Below are 24893 nucleotides of genomic sequence, written 5' to 3' on the forward strand. Positions count from 1 at the left end.
TCTTGACAGCAGCCCTCCTCTCCCTCATCACCCCAATCGTCAGCGACGAAATTACAGTCTGGTCCTGTCTCCCATCTTCCAGCTCCGCAACAACTGCCCCCTCATTATCCAGCACCAGCTCACACCACTACCATCATCACGGCTGCAGCCCTTCCCACACACCCTCATCCTCCTTAGAGTCTTCCATCTCATAGTCCTCCACCTCGCTCGAGTCCCCTTCATCATCAGAATCGACCTCGGAGCCGACTTCAGAATCCACCGCATCCACGACTCTCGTCCCCTCCTCCTCCATAACAACCAGCTTCGCCATCCCCGTCCCGACCACCTGGGGCCACGTCAACGCATCCACCATAGCCTGGACTTTTGTCTGGAGGCGGTGTGCGATGCCGACGCCGTTGTCGGGGGGTGAATGAGATGTCGTCCGTTCATGACTCTTTGGCAATTCGGCAAGGGTGGTGTGGGGTCCTTCTGTCGTGTTCCTGTCGTTGTTGACGAAAGGGGGGGGGGGTTGTGAACGGCGGAGTGATTTTGTGTTGGTTGGTAAGGTTGGCGAAGCGTGGGATATTTATTATTGTTTTGCTTGTATTCTGGTTATGGTTTCTGAGGCTCTTTAGGCGCCTCTACATTGATGGTAAGCAATTCTCATCGAGGTTACCTGAGAGTCCAACAGCAGAGAGAGCGTCACAGTGGAAGGGCCACTGCACCGGTTACCGCTAATTACTTGGAAATTAATCGCGAATCTCTGCTTGTCACCTCACCTTTATATATCTGCAGTCGTATCTGGAGCTTCGCATTCCCATAAAATTTCTCGCTATCCATGCATGGCGTTGGCAATGTGTCTAAGGCCATTCGCTGGTGGATTGCTTTCTGATTCTGTTCCATCCCCTCCACTCCGCTGTCCATTACCTCAAAGTCTGGTCTCGAGCAAATCCTCATCCCCAACCTTCCGTCTCGGTCCGTTCTCCATCGTGAAAGCCGGACTCTTCTACAGAGCCTCGCGGCACAGCCAACCGCCCAGCTCCTTCTCCTTCTGGATAAGTTCCATATCTTCGCGTCGGAGAGCCAGCCACACCTCCCAATCTGCATCGCCCTTTATCCCCCCTTGCCTCGGCAAGATGGTCATGGCTCCATCAAACGCCACATATGCCCGTCTCATCCAGGATGGTTTGGTCGGCTTACCACCACAGACCCCGGGGATGGTATATTCCACGTCCGCGCCCAGCGTCACACCCACAGAAGCATCCAACCCGGTACGGTGGCGGGCAATGGCACGACGGACGGCTGCGTCGACTTCAGGCCAGGTGATCTTGTCGCGTGGGGGCTGCTGCTGATCGTCATCTTTCACAGCTACCGGGTCGTCGTCGGTTGTCGCTTGCGTGGCAAGGGCAATGTGTTTCTCAAGAGTATCCCGCTCGCATAGCTTCTTCAAGGCGGCACGAATTGCCATCGCGGCGTCTACGAGCTGCGCTGGCCTGACTTTGCGAAGTTTGCGGTTCTCTTTACTGGGCTCAACAACGGTGGGCTGAATTCCTTCCGAGGGCTTCTGATCCTCAGCCGAATCATCGGGCGCCCAATCGATCATGGCGCCTACTGACATATCTGCCAAGGCTCTCAGAAACATGTTCCCGAGGTACGATTGTGGATATGGGCCCAGGATATCGTCAGCGGGCAGTCTCCTGCGCACATCAACAGCGGTTGCAAACCGTGTCAAATCAGTGGCTTCAACCCTGCCATTGTGCGCACGAGCGCGCATGACGTAGATCCAAACCAGAGCGCAAAGGACGTCGGTACGCGAAACACCCAGTGTAGGCTCCAGGCCGTAAAGTCTCTGAAGCTCGCGAATCACTTTGAAGTGAAGGGTCCTGAGTGTTCCTGCCCCAATGGCGAATATCTTGGCGATAGCCGGCACCGGCGACGGGGGCTGCGTCCATCCGATGACAGGCTCCGGTGCCGGTGTGTCAAGACCCATTGTGGGCGGTGGTGACGGGTTCTGGGGGCTTCCATGGCCGGTAGCGGCCACGGCGGGCGATCCGGTCGTAGACCGGCCGCTGTGCGAGAATGCGATGGACAACGCAGGAGGTGAGGAGTGCGTGTCGGAATCGGAGTTCCCGGTCGAATCTGCGCGTCCGGCCGACTTTGGGCTGTTAGGGGATGAAGACGGGGCCTTGGGACTGCTCGTGGCTGGAGCCGTTGGTTTGGGGAAGTCGTAGCCCGGGATAGTAGCCGGATCAACGTTGGCGTGAACTTTGCTTAGCATCTCGGCATATTTGACGAATTGTTCTTTGTAACTGCGAACGCTGTACAGTGCCTCGCTTACTTTGTCGCTGGCGAACAGCTCCAAGATCCTGGCGGTGGCACCCCCATCAACGACGCCGTGGTGAAAGGCAAACCCAAGAACCAGCCCTCCAGGAAAGAAGGTCGCTTTGAGCGTGAACACTGGATAAGAACCTCCCGGGGAAAGTACTCCATCGGGTAGGAGCCAGAAAAGGTCTTTCTGCATAGTATACGCAGGTACCCCGGCGGCTGAAAGTTCTTGAAACGTCCAAGGAAACCTGTCCTCGTCTGGGATGTCGTACGCAAAGGTGCCCTCAGGAAGATTCTCGCCATGGAGTGTTTCGTCCTCTGGGTAGTCGAGCCTGGGACGCTCGCCCTCTTCTGCAGGATGGACAACTTTGCCGGCAAGAAACGGGAGGTTCCTAAATAGGGTCCCGAGTCGGGTGCAGAGGTGCACTACGGCCAGCTTTATCTGGTCGTGGTCGTAGGTTGAAAACGGAAAAATGGCACACTTCATGATGTAGTTCTGAGGCGCTGTGTAGTCGAGCGGAGTAAGGGGCATCTGCTTGAACGGGGGCCTCAGCGCAGTCAGGCGCGCCAGAATGGTTTGGGGATCGCTCATGGTGGGCTACTATGATAGCGATATAGGTCGGTAGGTAGGTAGATAACCGATATAGGGAGTGCGGGCGATGTGGATTGGGAACAGGAACCGTGGTGTTGGGGAGTGAGAAGCGGAATCTTAGAGGACATTTGTAGGTCTTAGGGAACATGTGGTCTGTTCAGGTCACCCGCACCCGGCAAGCAGTGTGAACAAAGGAAAGAGCGAGGAGTAGTTGGCCCCGATGATCAAGTTTAGACGGAACCTAAGGTACTTGCCTCTCTTGAATGGTATTAATGCAGCTCTTAGAAGGCGCAGGCCCGAAGCGATCGGAGCCGTCTTCTCAGGACCCAATTCCCTCAAAATGGCCACCAAAACTGCCTTTTCATGGCGAGAATGCTTTCAGTGACAAAGGCTCTTGTGACTTGTCAGACGACCTTGGGCCGCAATCTTTGTTCACCACGGGAAAAGGAACCACGCGATCCAATCCCCAGGACAAGGAATTGGACGCCATGCATACACCAAAATCCAGTGCTTGCATCCCACCCGGGCCCTTTGCTCCCACAGCCCTACCAAACTCCCGCCGTCAACAAGGGTACCTGTGCCCGCAGAGCCTCACTGCATGCACAAGAACGGTGGCTGGCATCTGACCCTTGTGTATGGCTTGCTTTGCGGGCCGTGGCCGGTCCACGCGGTCGTTTTTTACTTTTTTGGGTTGCGTATGCAGGAGACGGGGAGCTCCTATGGTTTGGATTTTGTTAACTTGAGACATTCAGACCGGTAGACCAGCACAAGGGCTCGGGCCATTGAAAAACTCGTCAATTTTGAAGAAACGTTTACCGTGGTTTCCGGGAATCCCATTGGGCTGATCACATTCTAACAACATCTAACTATATTCCTTGCAACGTTGTTCTCCCTGCCGCGTGTCGCCCAAGGTTGTCTCGGCACCTGAAGTCTCAACCGGGGCCCGAACCGCACGCTCGGAACGAAGCGGCTGGCGCGCTGGTGCAAATCGCATGCCTGTCGGAGAATGTGCATCCTAAAGATCGGCATGAGAGCCCATGTGTAGAATATCCGAATTCAATTTCTGGCAAGGTGGATCGAGCGTTGTAACCCCACGACCGCCTAGACAACTCTGTGATTGATATTGTACATACAGTACGAGTGCCTCACTCCCACAACATCCCCTCCCCACACTTAGTACGCCACCTGCGAATTCAACCCACTCAACTCCCTCTCCCAGCAGCGATGCTGCGCAATCCCGTAGAAAAACTGCTCCATAAACCCCTTCGCCTCCTTACCAAGCGTGACCGCCTCCTTCAAACTACCCGGCTTCACCTCCCGCAATGTCACAACACCATAACTCTCATGTGTCTCCGCCGAGCTCGATACCGTAACCGTCGGTCCCAACCCAATGGCCTTATGCACGAGCTCCACCGCCTCGCCCGTCGCGCCGATCGTCTTAAGGTGGCCAAACGCCTCGCGGATCCAGTGCAGCGCACGGCCGTTGGTCGCGAGGGTCTGAACGGACTTTGCGCCGCCGGGAATGAAGATGGCGTCAACCATGGTAGAGCGGAAGCCCTCGAGGTGGTGGTGGGGCTGGGTCTCGCGGCCGTTGGAGCCGATAACCTTGCTGCGCTTGGTGCCAATGACCAGTGGGACCGCGAGGGCAGTCGACAGCGCGGCGTAGGCAGTATCGTAGGCGGCTTGGTCGTAGCCATCCGCGATGATTATGGCGACGCGGCGCGAGGCAATGGTAGGCGTGGAACCAGGGAACTCGGTTTGGCTGAGGGCGGGTGCGCGCCGGCCATGGTTGGTGCGGCCCTGGGACGGGGTGTCACCACCGACGAGATTGGAAACGGTCTGCGCTAGGCCCAGATCGATGTCCGCGAGGCGCTGGACCATGCGGCCAAACACGACGGGATCCTCGCAATGGTCGAGTTCGAAGCCAAAGGCAGCAATGATGTGGTGCTTCTCGATGGGCGACATGCTGTTCCAGAACAATTGTGCTTGGCTGAAGTGCTCCTTGAACTTGTCGCTGCGGATCCGCGCCTTCATGCCATTGACCTTTTGCGCATATTCGACGTATGCACCTTCGGCGTGGGATGCGGGCTTGCAGGCTTGGAAACGGTTAGGCCAGTAGTTGACCGTGCCGCGGGTGATCGTATGCCGAAGAGCACCGTCGCGGTTGAAGTTCATGACGGGGCACGTTGGGCGGTTGATGGGTAGCTCTTCAAAGTTGACACCTAGGCGAGAAATCTGGGTGTCAAAGTAGCTGAAGTTGCGGCCTTGCAGAAGAGGGTCGTCTGAGAAACCGATTCCGGGGACAACATGGCTGGTGCAGAACGCAATCTGCTCGACCTGCGTAAAGAACTCCTCGGGGTTGCGGTTCAGCTCTAGCTCGGCAAAGTAGCGGGTCGGAACCAGGTCTTCAGGCCAGATCTTGGTAGCGTCCAAGATATCAAAGTCAAACTTGTGTTCGTCCGCCTCTGGGATAACCTGAACACCAAACTTCCACTTGGGGAAGACGCCGTTGGAGATAGCTTCAAAGAGATCCTTGCGGTGGAAGTCGGGGTCTTGGCCTGCAAGTTTCAACGCTTCATCCCAGATCAAGGAGTGCACTCCGAGCTCAGGAGTCCAGACGAACTTGACAAAGTGCCGCTCTCCTTTGGCGTTCAATAAAGTAAACGTGTTGACGCCAAACCCCTGCATCATGCGCCAGGAACGGGGCACGCCCCGATCGCTCATCTAGTCATTACGGTCAGTACCTAAAAGGACAACAGGGGTCAGTGTGAAAGTGCGCGTACCGCCCACATAAACATATGCGTGCTCTCGGTGTGGTTGAACTGGAAATCCCAGAAGTTGTTGTGGGCCGTCTGAGCTTGCGGCACCTCATTATGCGGTTCCGGCTTGCCGGCGTGAATAACATCGGGAAATTTGATCGCATCCTGGATGAAGAAGACCGGGATGTCGTTGCCAACCAAGTCCCAGTTACCCTCCTCGGTGTAGAACTTAATGGCAAATCCACGCACGTCGCGGACGGTGTCGGCGCTCCCCCGGCTTCCGAGGACCGTAGAGAAGCGGACAAAGACGGGTGTCTCGCGGGAGGTATCCGTCAGGACGGGGGCAAACGTAAACTCGTCAATGCTGTCGTAAACCTTGAATTTCCCGAAAGCGCCAGCTCCGCGAGCGTGGACTACACGCTCTGGAATCCGTTCGTGGTCGAACCTCATGATCTACGCGCAATGTCAATACTATGTGGATTGGGGCCCTACTGATGTAAGAAAGGCGCAATAACTTACCCGTTCTCGAGCAAAAGGGTCCTCGAGGAGGAGGGGACCCGCCTGGTTCGGGCTGACAGCTTTGAGCCAGTCGTCCGCAGTGCTCTGCTTGACGCCATAATCCGTAGTGAGACGGTCCTTCTCCGAGATATCCTTGGTGTCTTTGGCGAGGTCCTTGAGCTTGTCGCCCTCCCTGGAGCCCAAGGCCGCGTGGGCCACCTTCTGCACAGAATCAGGTACAAAGCCAGCCATCGTGATAGTGCGATGTCTTATTGCTCAACGATAGAATGCGGTGTTCAAGGAAATTGTCCGGACCAGCGAAATATTAAGGATCAAAGCACCGTCCCAAGTTATAGCCACTCAACTCCCGGATATTGGTCATCGTTTCTCGCCAGTACCACCGTCGATGTCGTGCGCTGGTGGTCATGACGTCAAACACGGCCCGGGTTAACCTTCATTTCGCGGGCTCGAATTGTTCTCGATGACAGCGTTCACAAGGAAACGGTCCCATATTGCGATCATTACCTCGCCCATTGGTGCAGCATGAATGATGTGGTGATGTCATGGTGAGAAGTTCGCTCGTTATGACAGCTGCGTCCAGGTGGCCACGGCCGCCTGTTTATTAGTGGGTATCGCCGGCTGCAACGTGGTGCGCAGTACAATCGGTCTCCTCGCTGCAGAATATTGAGGATCGGGGTGAAAATAATCCCCAGCTCAAGCTTCAGAACTTTGAATCGGAAAATATGCGTATTCAGACGCGCTGAAGTCCCAAAATAACTGTTGGATCCCAAAACGGTGTTTGCACCTGAAATTCGTCGCCCCCGCTCTGTCCATGTTCGGCAACAACACGGGTTTAGGCTTAGACCATGTCTCACACGTCCATCACCCCCCTAGTGACTAGTGTAGGAATCAATGGAGAAGACAATTTTCCGGCCAGGTTCTGTTTTGGGGCATTTTCTCCGGTCCCAATTACATGTCGGCTTTGACATGGAGCGTACATTAGCTCGGGTGCTGTCTCACCGCAATGGAACGAAACATTTGGGCGTCGTCGGTTATTGGTGCATGGAGCGACGGCATCGGCACCCTCAGGACTCGAGGAGTCCGGTGATCTGCCTAACTACCCCAAAACAAAACAGCAGTGAATATTGCGGCATGGACGAGAGAGCCTCGTCGTGAATTCAGCTTGAGACCGGAACCCAGGATGTATGGAGAGGTCGCGTTAAACAACGTGTCGTATCCTCCGCCATCAATGGCCCAGGCCCCGAAGAGGAGGCGCCAAGCAACGGCCAGCCCAAAACGTTGAATTTATTATCAACTTCTCTCAACCACCTTCCGTTGGTGGTGGTCGAGGTTGGGTTACATACCGCATAGCCACCGGCGGCAGCCGCTTTGCAACCCCAGATTGACAGGGGCAAAGGGGCTCATCCCACCGGTTAGATGTGGGGAACTGAAAGCCGAAGAGCTTCGAATATCTGGGGTGTCGCATTTCCGATCCCCCCAGTTTCCGGGGACACTAGTGTACACGAGTGTTGGATAAAAAGAAGTCTTCGACGAAGAACGCTAATCCATTGTTACCAGGGAATGCCGGCAAATGCAACGTTCACGAAGCCGCTGAGACATGCGCTGTTACATGCAGCTCAGGAGATGTGAAGACGGCGCCCTGCTTCGAGGGTGGTCAGGCCCTCGAAGGGAAAATGACGTCGATCTTTACGCCGGTGTAAAGGGGTGTTCCGGCAGGCCCGAATACACCTGTAAGACGCGCGGGTTTGGGTTTCTGACGGTAGCGTACCGTACCACCACGATTGTTGCGCATGCAGCTTCCTGGGCCAGGCCACCCCAAAAGTGGATAAAGCCCGCCGTTAACCGGCCATGGTCGTCAACCTCCCTAATTGAGAACTCGCCCGAGCGCGCCGAGGGCTTTTGTCTCAAGTTTTTGTTTCGTAAAAAATCCACCCTGGCCCCAGTGTTCGGTGAACGACTCGGGCGATTGGAGTGGCAAGAACTAGAAGGCCGTACCCGGCGCAAGCAACGCTCCAAGGCTCCGCAATGCACGTACCAAGGAACGCGCTCGCTCCACTACACGGCGGGCCCGAAAACCTTGAACAACACCAAATGCGCCCATAGCGACCCCGTACTATCGCCTCCCCCAGACGGTACTTGACTCCCGACTCCACGTACTCCATGGACGTAGCCCGGTCCTGGTCCAAAATGCCTCAAACACCTTCCGATAGCGGAAGAGTCACGGCAAGAGCCTGCGATGCCATGTCCTGCAGGCCGGGAAAGGTGGCTCGAGGAGGGTCAACAATGCGATGAACGGACAAGAAACCTTACCAGGGGAACCTTACGATGCTTCCATTTCCAGGCACCACAAAACCATACAGCCCCATCGATCCCAGGTTTTGGGAGAGACAATAAATACCATGCGCCCCCTGCCCACAGTTCTTCTCATCTCTTCTCGACCCGCTCTCCCCCCACATCGTTCCTTGACTTCTTCTCAGCTTCTAGAAGATAGCTAGAAGGGGTTCGTGGAATATCAGACGAGGGCAGCCCACCGACCTTCACGAGATATCCCGCGTCAGTTGGGCCGAACCCCCAGTCTAGACGTTCCATCCCTCCTCCACCATCAAACCGAAAATATTTTCACCATGGCGTCCGACACACAAATCACGGGCGTCGGCTTAGATGCCTCCAGCGAGAAGAAAATGAACGGCGATTTGGAGAGCAATATCGACGCCAACAGTACCCGCATTGAACCGGCATCCATCCGAGGCGCGGGGGAGACAGACAACGAGGGCGCTGTGGAAATCAACTACCACACGCTCACCTGGTGGTATGCCCAGTCGCACCTTGACACCTTCGTCCAAGAGCGAATTTGCTGACGTTTCCTTCAGGCAAGCCGGCGTCGTTTTAGTCGCCGAGACCGTCTCCCTCGGTATCCTCTCCCTGCCCGGTGTCGTTGCCAACCTCGGCTTGGCCCCTGGTATTGTCGTCATCTTGATCATGGGTGCCTTTTCCACCTACTCTGGTCTTGTCATGGGCGAGTTTCGTCGGCAATACCCCTGGGTCCAGAGCTTTGGCGACGCGGGCGAGATTATCGGCCGGTCCATTGGAATGGGCAAGGTCTTCCAGGAGTTGTTTGGTTGGGCGCAGACCATCTTCCAGATCTTCGTCATGGGCAGCCACTTGTTAACCTGGACCATCTGCCTCAACACCCTCACCAGCAGCGCAGCCTGTACCATCATTTGGGGCGTCATCGGCCTTGGCGTCTTCTGGCTTCTGAACACGCCACGAACCCTCCGCGCGGCCGGCTACTACTCATTCGCCTCTTTCGCCTCCATCTTCACCGCGGTCATGGTCACCATGATCGATGTCGGCATCGAAAAACCGATCGGCTCGACCGCCGTTGAGGTGTCACGCACTATCGGGTTCTCATCAGCCTTCCTGTCCGTCACCAACATCGCCGTCGCCTTCAGCGGACATTCATGCTTTTTCACCGTCATGTCCGAGTTCAAAAACCCATCCGACTGGCCCAAGGCCCTGTTCCTACTACAAATCTGCGACACCGTCCTCTACCTGGTCGTCTCCATCGTCATCTATATCTACGTCGGCCCAGATGTGCCTTCACCCGCGCTCTCCGCCGCCGGCTCCACTGTTGTCCGCAAGGTCATCTGGGGTTTGGCCATCCCGACTATCGTCATTGCCGGCGTCATCTACGGTCACGTCGCGGCCAAGTACATCTTCGTCCGCGTTTTTGCCAACACCAAGCACCTCGCCACCCGCACCACCCTCGGTCGTTTCGGCTGGCTCGGTATCACCGCCGCCATCTGGACTCTCGCCTGGATTATCGCCGAGTCCATTCCCGTCTTCAGCAACCTGCTTGGTTTGGTGGCGGCTCTCTTCGCCAGCTGGTTCTCATATGGCATCCCGGGCATGTTGTGGTTGTGGATGCACTACGGCAACTGGTTTTCGAGCCCGAAGAAAGTTGTTTACTTCTCGCTCAATGCCATGTTAGTGTTGATTGGCGTGGTACTATGTGCTTTGGGCCTGTGGAGTACGGGCGAGGCGATCGCGAAAGATTCGGGGACAACGCCGTGGTCATGCAAAAGCAACGCTGCTTAGAGACGCATGATCATGTGTCATTTCTTCTTTTATTTTAGTTTCCGAGCATAGCCTAACGTCAATTGTTCAAGAGTTTTCATGACTATGTATCCCTGCCGTAAATATTGTGTTGTCTCAATTACGCAACCTGTTTGCGCCTTTCATCAGCCCAACAGGTCACAACGACCATTGACAGCTAGCGCAGCGCATAATATGGGCTCAGCTCTGGATAATTATCTTGACAGCAACCATTTTGGATAGCTTTCCGGCGATTTTCAAGCCAGCCCCAGATATTGCTAGAAAAGTCAGAGGTTAATAAACCGTAAATCTTTATCTCATCAAAATGACAGCTTTGGTAAAGAAGGCCTAGAAACAGTTCGGACCAAGATCATAGGGCTTCTTTTGCTATTTATCATGGATATTTATGACAGTAATTCCGGGGAACTAATATTATGAACTTGAACGGATATGCTTTCTCTCTCCCTCTTTTCGATTTGGTGAACAAAAAGGTTGAATCAGAAGTTTAGCAGAGGACAAAGTGCCGTGTGTCAAATCCGGTCCGTACAAACAGGAGAAACTCCATCGTTGTTGACCCCAAAACGGGTAAGCTACCAACCCTCCGGCCCACCAAAACAAACCCGGCAATTCGATCGGGACCGGTTTCCTCGATGCCACATGGCCGTGATGCGACCCCAACAATCCAAGACCTGCCAAGAACAATAACATCCGGCGTTGCTCACCCGGTGGAGTCCGCTAAGCCGAGTTGTGGCCGAACCGGAGCTTTGCAAGTGAATCACCTTTGGATGTCTTCTGGTTACTGACCGTTTATCCTTCACTTCCCTTCATCTCGACTAGACTTCCGCATCCTGGGAGCAGAAAATGGCGACGGACTCGGAGAAAGAGAACGCCTTTGCTGGGCTAGAGAAGGCTAGGCCGAGCCATGTTGAGGACGGCGTCGGCGGGCTTGCGCTCGACGAGGAAACCAACAAGAAGCTCCTCCGACGCATCGACTGGCGGGTCATGCCTGTTGTAAGTTGCAACTCGTTCGACTCACAAGAACGTCAGAAACGACGAGACTGACGCCTATCTAGCTCTGCTTTACTTACGCCCTGCAATTTTACGATAAAGCCCTCCTCAGCCAAGCCGCCATCTTCGGTCTCCGCGCTGACCTCGGGCTGGAAGATGGCCTGACGTACTCCTGGGCCTCGCTCATCTTCTACTTCGGCTACATAGCTGGCACCTACCCGGTCTCGCTCCTGGCGCAGCGCTATCCAACTCGCATCGTGCTAACAGTCATCTGTCTGCTCTGGTCGGTCGTCGTGCTGACTACACCGGCTTGTCGAAACGCCAAGGACTTCTTGGTCAATCGTTTCTTTCTCGGGCTGATCGAGGCGGGCGTATCGCCGATTTTCATGCTGGTCGTGGGGCTGTGGTACACACATGCCGAGCAGGTATCGCGATCGAGTTGGTGGTACTCTTTCAGCGGCGGCTCACTGTTGGTGTCGCCGTTGATCAACTATGGGCTAGGCCACATTCAAGGCGGGCGACTGCAGCCGTGGCAATACATGTACCTGATTGCAGGCAGTGCCACGACGATTTGGGGCGTTGCCTTGTGGTGGCTATTCCCTGATACACCGCAGAACGCTAAGGGTTTCACGGAGGAGGAGAGAGCGTTATTGGTTGAGCGGGTCAGGGGGAACAATGCCGGGGCGGAGAATAAGGAGTTCAAGTTGTACCAGGTGTTAGAGGCGCTGCGGGACTACCGTATGTGGGGATTGTGTGTGCTCTCAATCGTGTCGTGCACTGGTTCCGCGGCGGTGACGGTGTTTGCGCCAATTGTCTTCAACGGAATGGGGTTCGGAGTGTTTGAGTCGCTGCTGCTCAACCTGCCCATCGGTGCGCTGGCGTTTATTTGTATCCTTGGGTCGGGGTACATCGGCCGGTTCGTCCCGAACGCACGGTTCCATCTCATCTCGATCTCATGTCTCCCAGTCATCCTGGGTTGCGCGTTGTTGTAAGTCTGCGGCTCCAGGCGGCGCATCACTGCAGGGTATGGCTAACCTACAACCAGATGGCAACTCCCCTCGTCTAATGTGGCAGGGCGCATCGCCGGATACTATCTGATCAACTTCTTCTCCGCGGCGTGGGTGCAATGCATTGGCTTGGGCACTTCCAACGTGGCCGGCCATACGAAAAAGTCCGTCTACGCTGCCGCTACTTTCATTGCCTACTCCGTAGGCAACATTATTGGGCCGCTGATGTTCGACGCGTATGTTCCCCCAAAGTCCTATCACGTCGAAATTGCGGTCTAACACATGTCAAAAAATACTAGGTCGTATGCACCGCGTTACGATCAGAGCTTCACCGGCGTGATGATCTGCTTCGTCGTTTGCTTCGTGTGCGCCGAGGCCCTTCGTTTCTTGTCCGTGAGGGAAAATAAGCGGCGAGACGCAAAGTATGGGGAGCCGGATGATGTGCACGGGTTGGAGGATTACACGGATCGGGAGAACAAATCGTTTCGGTATCATTTGTGAGGGAAATAGCAACGCCTTCGTCAATCTCGGCCATCTACATAGCAGGTGTTGTCAATGTCAGTAGGAGGAAACAATGTTTGCCATGTTTGTCAGGGTTAGGGGTGCAATGGTGGGCTGCCTCTGCGCTTGCAATATTTTTGTGCGGCGTAGGTTGCCTAAGGTGCCACAGAAAAATTGTTCCCGCCGAGCGGCACAGCGGTTGGAATGCGGGTGGTTCGCGTCGTTGTGGCGCACCCGAAGAGGCAACCCACCATCATAGTCCTAGCCATCACTTGACACTTTGGGGGCGGCCGTCGGACGTGTGGGATTCAGACTGCTCAGTTTGTATCTGGAGCATACTAGTAGGACTCTAGTGGTGACGCATCGCGGCCGACGTTTGCTCACACACGCTGTAAGTTGTGCCTCTACCTGCTGCCTTGCACTGTTGTGTGGTCGAGTGACGCGTCCTGGTGCTTTCGGCTTGCAGAGGTCATCTGGGCCTGTTGCGATGGTACAATCGGGCTGTCCCAACACCAATTTGTGAAACATCCGCGCCGGTAGCAAGAGGGCCAACTGTCTTGGGAGCCCACTAACTGGCTTGGTTTGTCGACTTTGACTCTGCGCGTCAACCGCGTTAATGCTGGGAGTTGCATCATCTTGTTGCTGAGGGCAATCGCAAGGCCTGCATGACGTGCAGGATGCACCGTCGCCGCCAAGTTCATTCGTCGTTGAGACCCGACAATTCGGGATGGGCGACCTCCATGTTGGAGGCTGAGCGGGATGGTTGGCTGCGCCAGAAGAGGTGCAAGAGGGAGGCCGCAGTGGCACAGGTGATATGAGAGCCTGACATTGGGCGCCTCGTTGCTCCGCCACGGGCCTGGCAGCTGTCGAGAAGCATTGGCAACTGAGCCCGGCTGCCGAAGCAACTGCAGGAGGGTGTGCAGAGTGGGGCATCTGGGTCGCAGGGGCAGCCGACAGCTTCAAGTGACACCACAGGCCCCGGCTTTTCTGCACACCTCTGCAAGGCACTGCATCGTGCAGCAGGCGGCCCGCGTGGCTCCCCCGGCTCCCTCTCTTGGCCTAGGCCTGCAAAGTCCTGCGCGCCAGTCGAGGTCAAGCATTATAAAAACAACCACATGGCCTCTTTTTCAGGGCTGCAGGGCATCATCATATCGCATCGTATCATATCGTACCGACCATTTCTAAACGCGTCAACCCCTTGAGTGCCACTTGAGGTTCCTGTCGAAACTCACAACCGCGCGCCAACCAACCGGCTCTCGTAATTACCACCCGTACCGTACCCTCGAACCAGCACTCCAAACCATCTGCACCAACCAACGCCGACGCCATGTCGGTGCCGAACTCGCCTTACTTGTCGGACAGCGGCTTTTCCGAGGCTCTCACCGACGACCCTCGAAAATGCCAGATCGTGGGCTGCTACAAGAGACATGCCTACGCCCGCGCGCCGAAAGGGCTCAAAGTGTACTCAGATTTTTGCACGAAACGTACGTCTTGTCACTGTCTTTCCGGTGGCCACTGAGGAATCGGGAGTTAACGCCTTGCTTAGATACCTGCGGCCGCGTCTATCCCGAACAATCACAATACTACTGCATTTTTCCTCGCGTTGCCAACAGTGCTTACTGCTCCCATCGTCAGTTTATCCCACAGCCCTCGCTTCTGTGCCTGTGCTAACCCAACCAACAGACCGGACATGCGGCCAAGAGGGCTGCGAAGAACAGGGAGAGCCGTTGACCCTTGACCTAAGCGATTTCAAGCCTTTCTACTGCCGGAAACACCGTTGCGCCGTCCTCGGCTGCCAGGAGCCCCCAAAAGCAGGCGATCGCGAGCGCCGGTGCGAGTTACACGCCGTCCGCTGCCGCGTCCAGGGCTGCTCCCGCTCCGCATACACACACGACGACGGCCGCGTCGACCACTACTGCCTGCTCCATTACGGGACCCAGCGCTGCCTCTACCGCGACTGCACGCGCCAAACGCTCGGCTCTTCCTTCAGCTTCTGCCACGTTCACAACCCCCCCAACGGTTCCAACGACCAAGACAAAGACAGCAACCCCTGCTCCCTCAGAGGCTGCAACAAATCCGCCGAGCCCAACGCACACGCCTGCTCCATCCACCTCTGCAGCGTACGCGGCTGCCCGAAGCCGACCGTCATCTACGCCCCATCGTCCAGCGACCCACCGAACACGATAGCCACCCCTTACCCGCCGCTCTGCTCCAGCCATATCTGCCTCGACTGCGACAAGCCACGCAACAGCGCCACTATCAACGCCGAGTACTGCTCCGCACACGAATGTGGCCTCGTGGCCTGCCGGTCACGGGCGCTCGACAAAGGCGGGCACTGCTCAAGACACGCCTGCTCGGTGATGGGGTGCCTGCGGGCCAAGCAGGGTGCGCTGTCGAGCAGCTTCCTGACGGTGGACCGGGAGCGTGAGCGGTGCGAGGTGCACGCCAGAGTGGGCAGCGGGGTTGAGGGGATAGGAAGTGGGAGGATACGGGCGTCGTCATTTGGGGCGGTGAATGCCGGGACGGGAGGGTTTGTGAGGAGATATGGTGGGTCGGGAGCGGATGATGAGGCGTTGAGGGTGCGGATGCAGAGGAATCGGTTCAGTGATGATTTGGAACGGTTGTACAGGTCGGAGAGGTAAATTTCGCGAGAGGCAGCATTTTGGGAGAGTTCTTTTGGATGGAAGCATGGCAGTTGGTTAGCATTTGGCATATGGTGATCTGATACCCTGGGATCTTGCGAGGATCGAGCGATTGTTTTATCACCTTGCGAGAGGTTTAAACAGCATAGGCCGGAGTTTTTGATTTTAGGGCATAATTAAAACATCCATCGATCTTTTTGCACCTGCAGCTCAAGTTCTATGTCCTGGTGAATGATGGGAACCACATGTTGAGATATTTACAACAACCATGTCTTTCAACCACGAAAGCAATGTCGAAGGTCCAACGGGGAACTTCGATTCTGTACATGTATCTCACTACACATGTTACACGCTTTTCGCAGCGCCCTTGGCCACGGTACATCTACTCGCCCCTCCTCTTCAACGTAAACCGATACGAATAATGACCCTTAACATCCTTTGCCATGACGCGCATGGCAATGGCATCGTTGGAATCCAACCCACCCTCAACAATACCCGCCTGCACCGCGTACTCGGCATACTTCTTCGCTCGCTTGTCATCCCCCAGATAGTTAAAATTGAGCGCCGCCAACTCATACATCTCAGCAAACCGTATGTGCAGCCGCTCCTCCTCGCACAGCTTCACGAATCTCTCGATCATTGGGAAATCCACGTTCCTGCTATCATGATTCCGCAAGATCGCCCGCAGCTTGAGAATCTCCTCCAACCGCTCATCCCCAGCCACCACCTTCTCCCCCTTGCTTGCTCCATCCAGAGTACACGCCTTACAAGGACACCCATTATGCACACCACCCTCCTCCCCACCAGGCACACCATATCCACGATACCGCTTCACCCACGCCGTACGCTCTTCCCGCGGCAGAAACGGATCAATATAACTAACCGTCAACTCCTCACCCTGCTGCACGCGGCGCGCCACAGTCGCACGCAGCGAAAAGGAATTATCCAAGTGCGTCGCGACATTCGGCCGGCAGTCGTGCTGCATGGCCGACACCTCCGGGTAGTTGACGTAGTGTTTCGAATGCGCATCTACATCGTTGTCGTTGTCGTTGACACGCTGCCAGTTGACATGCCCTAGGTCGATCTCGAACGGGTGTGCTAGGAGGATATCTTCGATCGAGCGAGGGTGGGAGTGGGCTGTGTCATCCCCCGGGCGGATGCGCTGGCGGTTGAAGATGGCGCGGGTCGCGTCGGGGAGGTAGGAGACGGCTGTTTCGAGGAGGCGGGTGCGTTCTTTCTTTTTGGGGACTTGGTTGAAGAGGGCCTTGTGGACTAGCAGGACGGGCGACCAGACCATGAGCGGTTTACCGCGGCGAATGGTTTTGGTCGCAGTGATGCTGGGACCTTTGTACGGGATATCGGTCGTGGTGAAGGGGGCGGGGTCGTCAAAGTATTTGTTTTCGCCGTTGTTGAAGTGGTTTTCGAGTTGCTCGAGCTTTTGGGCTTCTTCTAGCTTCGTCACAGCCACAAGGCCGCGCCCTTTGCCGAGACGCCGGTTGGTAAAGACACAGAAGTCACCGGAGCATATTTTCGAGTCCCACCATCCGTTAATAAGTGGAGTTCGGGCAGCGTGCTGGGTCGAGTTGCTGGTAAAGATAGGGTTCTTGTCGATGGCTTCGTATGCTAGACCGTCGGAAGAATCGGCGGCGGAAAGGGGGGCAAGAAGTCCAAACAAGAGCACACGAGCCCATGACACCGACCCTTGACCCATTTTGAAGAGTGATGTTCTCCAAACAAAGTGCGGCCGAGAGGATTTCGTTAGCCTCAGACAGCCCGTGGTTCAACAGCGAGATAGCTGCGTGGCGAGGATGTTATGATTTGAGCGGACAATTACGAGTAACCTGAAGCCACATGGTAGTGTAGGATACCGGTGACACCGCTCAGGTGTTTACAAGACGAGAAAATTCTCCGGTTATGACGTTGAATAACTCCGATGAAGCAACGTGGCCCAGAGGTGGGTTCGGGAGTGAGTTCCCGACTGTGACAGAAGATACTTAATACATCTATTAATTAATTAATCATTATAGTATCACCAGTTCAGAACCCAGAGGTGTTGGATAATACAACTAATTATTCGTGTTAGCCAACGGGACCAACTGCCTAAATTGCATCTGTCGGCACTTATTACTTTAACCGTGGCTGTCCCCAGGACGTCCATAATTATTGGAGCGGAGTGATCCGGATAAACCCGAACAACAAATCTACGATGCTTCTTTACTTATCATTGGCTTTTTATTTTATGCATGCTACGGTAATTAATTCTCTCATGGTCGTTGCTGCTACTGTGTAAATCTACTCCGCAAGCCATCACATGTCGTCGCTCGGGGCATCCTGGCAGATCCTTGCCGTCCATTTCATCTTGTCTTCATCCCAATCCCACCACGCCAGTGTCCGTCTGTTATCCTGCCAATAGTTTTGTCCAGCAAACCGAATAATTATCCCGTAGAAATAAAGCAAGATTTCACACTGTCTAGCTAGCCATTCTTGACGCCTTCCATCACTCGTCGTAGATGCTTGGTGCAATGAATACCCCATAGTTGATACCCGACTCCTGTAGCGCGGAACGGATCTGAGCGTCAATCGCGACTCTGACCTCGCTGCGCCGCACGATGCGTACAAACCATTTCAGGTTCGGCATTCGCCCCGCTGTCGCCCGGCTATTGAGAACAATCGCCAAGCGATACAGAGGCACCTGACCTTCCCCCAAGTACAAGACCTCCAGGGACGCAGGGAGCCTGTCGATGAGCTCGTGGTTTGGAGCATCGAGTGGCCAGATCGTAGTCAGGAGATATAAGCGGCGTAGGGCGACGAAGTGAGACAGGAACGTTCCCCAGCCTCTGATGGAGCCGGCGTTTAGTCGGTCGATGCGAATGCAAAGTTGCGTCATGGTCGAGCGGGCCGATAAGATGGGCGTCAGGAAGATGTGCGCGTTGGTGAAGGAAAAGTAGGCGGGTTGATAGGACGGATTAACAACCTGTACCGGGGCCGCCGGCGGGTAATATTCGAATGCGCGGATGGTGAAGTGCTCCAGTTTTCCTGCATTCCGGGCGATGGTGGCGACGTCAGCCGGGTAGTTGTCCATTACCACCACCTCCGTGAGTTGAGGCATACGACACATCTGAATGGGGTTCTGTACCGGCTCCAAGGGCCAAATCACCAGGCGGGTGAGAGCTGGAGCACGGCTCAAGATAGCGCTGATTGACGCTCTGTTACACCGGACGTATCGGGCGGGCCAAGCCCAAGGTGGCCGCGTCTCTAGGTCGCGTAAGTTCCTAAAGATCATTCCCTCCGGGAACCGAGTTCCGTACAACAGCTCCACTGGCCTAGCCTCGACGATAGGTGCTGACCCCGCTGCTGGGGCTGCCGGGGCCTCGGGCGGTAGCGGAATTCCGGAGTAAATGGAAAGGAAGAGTTTCCGAACGCGTGGTACCTGACTCAGAATCACGTCGATCAAAACCCCCTTGAACAGAAGCGGATTGGTGAGATCGTTAGGACCGGGCCTGAGGCGCAGCCGTTTTGACTCGAGGATTAGACCACCTAGTGCCGAGAGACGTTCTGCCTGGGAGCGACTGGCCCGAATCCCGCGGCTGTCGATGGTGAGCTCCCTGACAAACTCGCCGTAGCCTGACGGCGGCGCCAAACGCAGAATGACCTGGAGGGCGACGTCGAGGTTGGCGATGGATACCACGACGCGTCGATAACAAAGTGAGCGCGTAATGCTGTGAAAGTATGGGTTGGCAAGAGCCAGGTTCTTCAATGCCGCGTGGTTGGGAAGCACACAATCCCAGATGAAAGGGGGGCTGTTGGGCGGATCTGGCGCGGAGCCTGGTCGAGTCGGGGGCCATGGTGATCTTGCCGGCATTGGGTCAATATGGTCTTCCAGGATACTCTCGCATATCAAGAGATGGAGCTCGACCGGGAGGGAGCCCAGCGGAGGACGGCGGACCATCGTGTTGGTTCTCTCCTTGTCGAAGTTGAGTAAATCGATAATTTTGGAGGGCGGCGTAGAACATGAATTAGAAATTTACCACTTGCGTGTTGGTTCAAGTCGCGTTTCTCTCTTGACGGGGGATATGGGGAAAAAGGATATGAGGAAAGAGTCGGAACGGTAGGGGAAGGAAGGAGGTGAGGTAGAGACGTGATTTATGAGTTAACTAGTTGCACAAAGGCCGGAATTTAAGATAGACGCCCCCAGGCAAGAACAGTAAGCATATTCGGACAACATTACGGCTCTTGCTGAAGTGAGTCAGTGCACGACTTGAATCATTACAGCTTTGTTGTTCGGCTACCTAGGCACCTAGGTAGACTTGGGAACCTTACCTACCTGAGTACGTCACGGGCCAGGCGCATTGAAATTATAGTGGGTGACACTTTCCCGCGAAGAGCAGAATTACCTAATGATGCAGGAACTTAAGCCACTGTTTGCGGAGTCAGTTCAATGTTTCGTTCCTGAATGACCAGCATAGGGTGTAATTAATTGCGTCGGAAGTGAGATCATTAGAAAATCACGTAGGCATCGTTGTCTTGCAGGGTAATTCTGTCGTTCATGGTCAATTGGGCACTGTAATTATGATTAGTTACAAGTCAAAAAAGAACCTGAGTGTCTGCTATCCTTCATGGTAATTACAAATAGGTAAACAAAGTACCTAGTTAATTATCCTCGCTACACTACCCGCCTCGGCCAGCTTTCTCTGCATCTCTCCGTCACAACCCGGGTGGACCCCCTCCCCCGCTCGCTTGTCGAAACTGCGAGATTCTGGTAATCATTGATGTGGACATCCTATATGAGCATTCCGACCCAGTGGCTGCCGGTTTCCCCAGGCTTCCAATTTCCGGTCCTTTTGCTCCTCCTCACCAAAGCCACCAGTGGGGTATAGCCGAGAGCCCAAAAAACACTACCACTGGAGCCATGACTTGCGGGACACAACGCACCGCGGTTCCTTCCAAGGGTTTTGCGATCCTTTTCCTCCCAGGGACCGTGCCAGTATACCCATCAGGGCGGCATGAGTACTTCAATTCCCTGAGGGATGTCAAATGGCCGGTCCTCACCCTAGCACCAATCTCAAGCGCCATCCCCGCCACTGAGAGCGCTTTAATGCCATACCCGAGCGTGATTGAATGTAGTGAGTTGGGAATGCCTCGTACGATGAGATCCCAGTTGGTGGTTTCCGGCCACACGCCGAGAGCCAGGTGGAGCGTTGTAAAGGCCGGAAACTTGGGCAATAGCGTGGAAACAAGACGTGACTTGATGGCGTCGACTTTTGGGATGCTGAAGAAGGCCTCATTTGACACGCCGTCGTAGGCATCATAAATTGTGAGGTGTTTGACATACTTGGTCCATTGCGGAAACCAGCTTGTAAGCCTATCGGCTCGGTGAAACTCATCCTTGTTGGCGATGAAAATCCTGAGGTGTCGGAAACGTAGTACTGCTGCCGCGTCGCGTAAACGACGGCATGATAGTGCCAGGTTCGCTAGTGGCAGATAATTTGGGAGCAACTTGCTGATCTTATAAGTTGTCGAACCATAGGTCTGATCTTGTGGGGCCCCGTACAGGAGTGTTTCGCAAATTTGAAGAAGCAGCTCATTTGGCACTGTGTCCAAAGGTGAACAATGATTTGCTGTCTCCATCTCGTCAACGTTCAACATTCCCATGCAGCGCAAAAGGGCAATCGGGAGTTGATCACTCATGTTGCTCGGATGAGGCTTGAGCAGCTGGAGAAGTAAGGAAGAGTGAGCCACGTTTGGTCGGCTCGTTGTGAACGAAGTGATTTTGGAATACAGGGTCGATAAGTCGGTGTTTATATAATTAGGCATCTCGTGCGATGTCGACAGGGGTGGGGGTGCTCGACATCACGCAAGTTGTTCAGTTGGATTCCACATTCAAATAGTTTTCAACCTGGACTCCTGGAGGAGCGAGTATGTGATAACACACGTCTGCTACAAGCAGCAACCTAGTGGTGCAGTTCTGTTTCTGAACACCAGCCTTGTTCCACTGTATTTTCACCAGGCATTAAACTCCTTCTAGACACGGTTTTCCGAGCACAGTAATGATGTATCACGTACTTAACACTTGGCCCAAATCATCTGTACTGTTTGAATTGTCAAGGGGATCATTGGTGTAGTTCACCCAGAGAGAGTCGACACAGCCTCGTTGCTCACATTGTGCCATCCACAAGTCATCCACGCACAATCAAGTCTATGTTTGAATTCAATTGATTACCATTAATTGGTTAAACAAAGGTGGATGTTTTGGGCCATGTAACTAACACTCCCACGGAAAGGAATGGTTGGTCGGCTAAGCATTTACAATTATCAAGTGTTGTAATTGCAGAACTAATTATGAGTACATTATACCGCTACGCTATCCCTTCAGAGCCATGATGTTGACAAGGCGGTTCAACAGTGGTGAAATAACAATCCCATCTTGTGGTGTATGCTACCACCCCGCCGACAAATCTGTAAGGAATCCTTATGTTGAGCGCCTCAGGCGGAAAATGGGTCCCGGTCAACAATTGAGGTAATACCAGTTCCTTCAAAAACCTCCCGGATCATGTCCTTGATTTCATCACTTTCCGTCACAGTTGTTGATGGGTGATATGCCAATAGGCACTGAAACTCCCTGAGATTTGGCAAGGCCCCGTAGTCGACCCGGCCACGAACCGCCACTGCCAACTCGTGTGCTGGGCCAGCGTTTCTTCCAAGGCTCAGGTACTCCAGGGTATATGGCAAGGAATCAATCAAAGCCATCTGGCTCTCGGGTTCCCATGTTCCAACGGCCAGGAACAGGTATGCAATGCCCTCAAATTGGGAGATTGCGCTTGCTAGTTTCTCGATGTCGGTTTGAAAGGTCGACGGTGTTATGATTGTGACCCGGCGAAGTGTGGATGCCAAGGGCAACAAGATTTCGAGGAACCGGGGTATCGTATGGGCATTTGGTTGTTCAACATTGTTAAAGGTGGCCTCTAAAGATTCCCCGTCGCCAGAATCGTTGGAAGGAACCGTCGCGCCAAATGGAGCATCCATTGAACCCAATTGCAGTGACGAGACCTTGGGACAATGCTGAACAATCGCATGCATGTCATCCGACACTGCCGTTTGCAGATACAGGTTTCGCAACTCCGGCATGTTGACCTGGATAAAGCCGAACGGTTCTTGCACCAGGCCTGTATTTTTTAAGCTGGTGAGTGATGGGGCACGACGAAGGAGTGACTCCAATGTGCGCTTAAATCTTTGTACAGGACGGTCGATTGAGCCCGGGTGCTCAGTTGTGAGGTGTTGCAGCGAGGGAAACACAAGTGAACCAGGGAGATGGGCTCCGTAGATGATTCCGCGTGCCGTTTCATCCCTAACCTGGTCTTCAACTACCGGCCATTGCTCGAGACTAAGCCTCCTGACTCCTTGCAGTTGACATAAGATCATGTCAATGAGAAATCCCTCGAGGTTCTGGTTTACATTATCTGAGTCAAATCGGAGGCCTAGTCGCCTTGCCTCTTGTTGCAGTTCTTGAGTCTCATTCTCGGGTCGGTTGGCCGGAGTCGATACAAAAGGCGGAATGTCGATCATGAGATGCTTGACAAAGTCGCCACGCTCAGGATAGAGGGTGAAATGCTTGATGATGGAGATAAAGGCGTCAAGGCGATCCACAGAAAGCCACACGCGCTGGTATCGCAGTGGGAATGTGATACGGCGAAAGTATTTGCAGCTCTGGGACAAGCCCTTAAGGATGAATGAGCCGGGCGCGCAGCTATCGAAGGTCGTGATTACACCCCATGGCTGCAATGAAGTAAATGGTCGGAGTGCGTGCAGCGAGAGGTTGTCGCATATCTCCAGGTGTATCTCGACAGGAAGGTCGAGGAGCGCCGACCAGTTCGCCATTGTCTCTGGCGACTAACTTTGGTTCTTGTATTGCACTTCGTTGTCGGTCGGGGGACGGGGAAGGCCGGCGTTCTAAAGGATGAAGGATCTTCTTTTTGTTGGGGAGTTAAGAAGGGGATGAGGTGTGTTAAGACGGGTCAAAAACACATTTCGCTAATTAGAGATTTCTTTTGAGCTCCCAAGGCTTTTAATAGTCACCATTCCTAGAAAACAATTTAAGAAAGGAAAGAACGTATGAATACCTGAACAGTTAAGCTGAACCCATGAACCGCGAATGACTGAGGATCAGATGAAAACACTCCCAGGAGACGAGTTACTCAAGAGGGTTAGGGGATAGCGATGGGCTGTGAAAGGATTGTTTGAATAGAGTCGCTGTTCATCTTGCTTTCCGGTTTTGTTCTTCCTATACCTTTATCTTTGCTCCGTACCAGCTCACAACTTGGTATGAACCTCCCCCGTTTCCCGATCATGGCGATGTGCCGAGCTGTAATTGAGGACTCAACTACACTGTCCACCATCCCGCGCTTGCGGAGCAAGACATTGAATAACCCCATAGCTCGTTCCGTAAACATAACCCACATCGAATGCGATTAGAACCCCCAAGAAGTATCACCATATGTGGATTGGAAAGGTGCTTAACTTGTGTTGCAACAGAACGGGACATAGTTTAAGCATACAGATCCATGTAGTTAGGCTGGGTCTCATTAACTGGACAGGTGATGGTTACTACAAGTTCTACCCACCCTGGCCTATCTAGTCATCTTCAAAGCTAATTTACCTACGACTCAGTAGGTATTGATGGTAGGCTTGTCAAATTTGGTTAAGGCACAATTCAACACACTTGCTTCGGGACAGCATATCTGCCACGGGTACCTAGGCGCAATTGACCACTACGTAACACCTCAAAGGAGGAACCGTGGTTCGAACTGTTCAGTAGCACCAAGAATTGGGCATATGAACCACACTGTCATAACCGTGAGAATATCAAGGCAATCAGTCGCCGGTGGTTAACCCGCCGAGATCTCAGAGACAGGTAGTAATTGCAACCCACATTTATTCTTCCCCCTCAAATTGGGAACGCTAACACTACACTACCTTATCCCTGCATCCCGCCGAGATTTTCCGCACACGTGTGGTGTTTGTCTCGGGTCATCATCAACCAAGAACCGCCATCGTAGGCCAGAAGTTCAATACTCGTAGTTACCTAGGTAATCACCCCATTCCGTTCCCCAGTTGGGGGGAGAGCAAGAATGGGCCTGAGCAGCAGAGACGGCGACCAGTTTACCCGCGGGTGTCGGGGTCCAAGAATAACTCGCCTTGGCAGATTTAAGACATGTGGGGTTGTTAGGGGAAGTCGGCGATCTTCAACAGCGCATCCTGTAATCTCTTCGGGGTTGGCTAAGATCGGAATGCAACGAAGCGTGGAACAGCGCAACCCCTGCTGTCGTGCTTCATCGGCGCCGCTCAGCTGCACTGTTCCTTGCCTGGAGCAGTGGCAATTGATAGCCAAGAAACTGACCGACGGACAAAAGCGGAGCGCAGAAGCGAATGTTGATGTTCGAGTTTTCTATTTTGGTACAGGGCTACAGGA

At 54.2% G+C, this 24893-nt stretch overlaps 7 protein-coding genes across 7 annotated transcripts; 3 read left to right on the forward strand and 4 right to left on the reverse strand.

The window, feature by feature from the left end:
• Positions 1-985: 985 nt before the first annotated feature.
• C8A04DRAFT_29183 (uncharacterized protein) lies at positions 986-2896 on the reverse strand (the record flags this gene model as incomplete). Its single annotated transcript, XM_062780912.1, has 1 exon — positions 986-2896. One exon carries the CDS (start codon positions 2894-2896, stop codon positions 986-988), a length of 1911 nt encoding a protein of 636 aa, XP_062636536.1.
• Positions 2897-4069: 1173 nt separating this feature from the next.
• Positions 4070-6405, reverse strand: C8A04DRAFT_37707 (catalase-like domain-containing protein; the record flags this gene model as incomplete). Its single annotated transcript, XM_062783984.1, has 3 exons — positions 4070-5620; positions 5680-6108; positions 6175-6405. The coding sequence occupies 3 exons, from the start codon at positions 6403-6405 to the stop codon at positions 4070-4072; spliced, it is 2211 nt and encodes a 736-aa protein (XP_062636537.1).
• Positions 6406-8798: 2393 nt separating this feature from the next.
• Positions 8799-10272, forward strand: C8A04DRAFT_29185 (transmembrane amino acid transporter protein-domain-containing protein; the record flags this gene model as incomplete). Its single annotated transcript, XM_062780913.1, has 2 exons — positions 8799-8983; positions 9045-10272. 2 exons carry the CDS (start codon positions 8799-8801, stop codon positions 10270-10272), a joined length of 1413 nt encoding a protein of 470 aa, XP_062636538.1.
• An 858-nt stretch (positions 10273-11130) lies between these two features.
• C8A04DRAFT_37709 (thiamine pathway transporter THI73) lies at positions 11131-12785 on the forward strand (the record flags this gene model as incomplete). Its single annotated transcript, XM_062783985.1, has 4 exons — positions 11131-11280; positions 11343-12265; positions 12323-12520; positions 12584-12785. 4 exons carry the CDS (start codon positions 11131-11133, stop codon positions 12783-12785), a joined length of 1473 nt encoding a protein of 490 aa, XP_062636539.1.
• A 1327-nt stretch (positions 12786-14112) lies between these two features.
• C8A04DRAFT_12650 (uncharacterized protein) lies at positions 14113-15427 on the forward strand (the record flags this gene model as incomplete). Its single annotated transcript, XM_062777406.1, has 3 exons — positions 14113-14269; positions 14332-14415; positions 14469-15427. The coding sequence occupies 3 exons, from the start codon at positions 14113-14115 to the stop codon at positions 15425-15427; spliced, it is 1200 nt and encodes a 399-aa protein (XP_062636540.1).
• A 382-nt stretch (positions 15428-15809) lies between these two features.
• On the reverse strand, positions 15810-17138 carry C8A04DRAFT_29188 (uncharacterized protein; the record flags this gene model as incomplete). The annotated part of the gene is made up of 1 exon (XM_062780914.1): positions 15810-17138. One exon carries the CDS (start codon positions 17136-17138, stop codon positions 15810-15812), a length of 1329 nt encoding a protein of 442 aa, XP_062636541.1.
• Positions 17139-17924: 786 nt separating this feature from the next.
• C8A04DRAFT_29189 (uncharacterized protein) lies at positions 17925-19376 on the reverse strand (the record flags this gene model as incomplete). The annotated part of the gene is made up of 1 exon (XM_062780915.1): positions 17925-19376. One exon carries the CDS (start codon positions 19374-19376, stop codon positions 17925-17927), a length of 1452 nt encoding a protein of 483 aa, XP_062636542.1.
• Positions 19377-24893: the final 5517 nt, after the last annotated feature.

Source organism: Dichotomopilus funicola (genome assembly GCF_033296635.1).
Source record: "Dichotomopilus funicola strain CBS 141.50 unplaced genomic scaffold C8A04scaffold_36, whole genome shotgun sequence".
NCBI classification, from domain to species: domain Eukaryota; kingdom Fungi; phylum Ascomycota; class Sordariomycetes; order Sordariales; family Chaetomiaceae; genus Dichotomopilus; species Dichotomopilus funicola.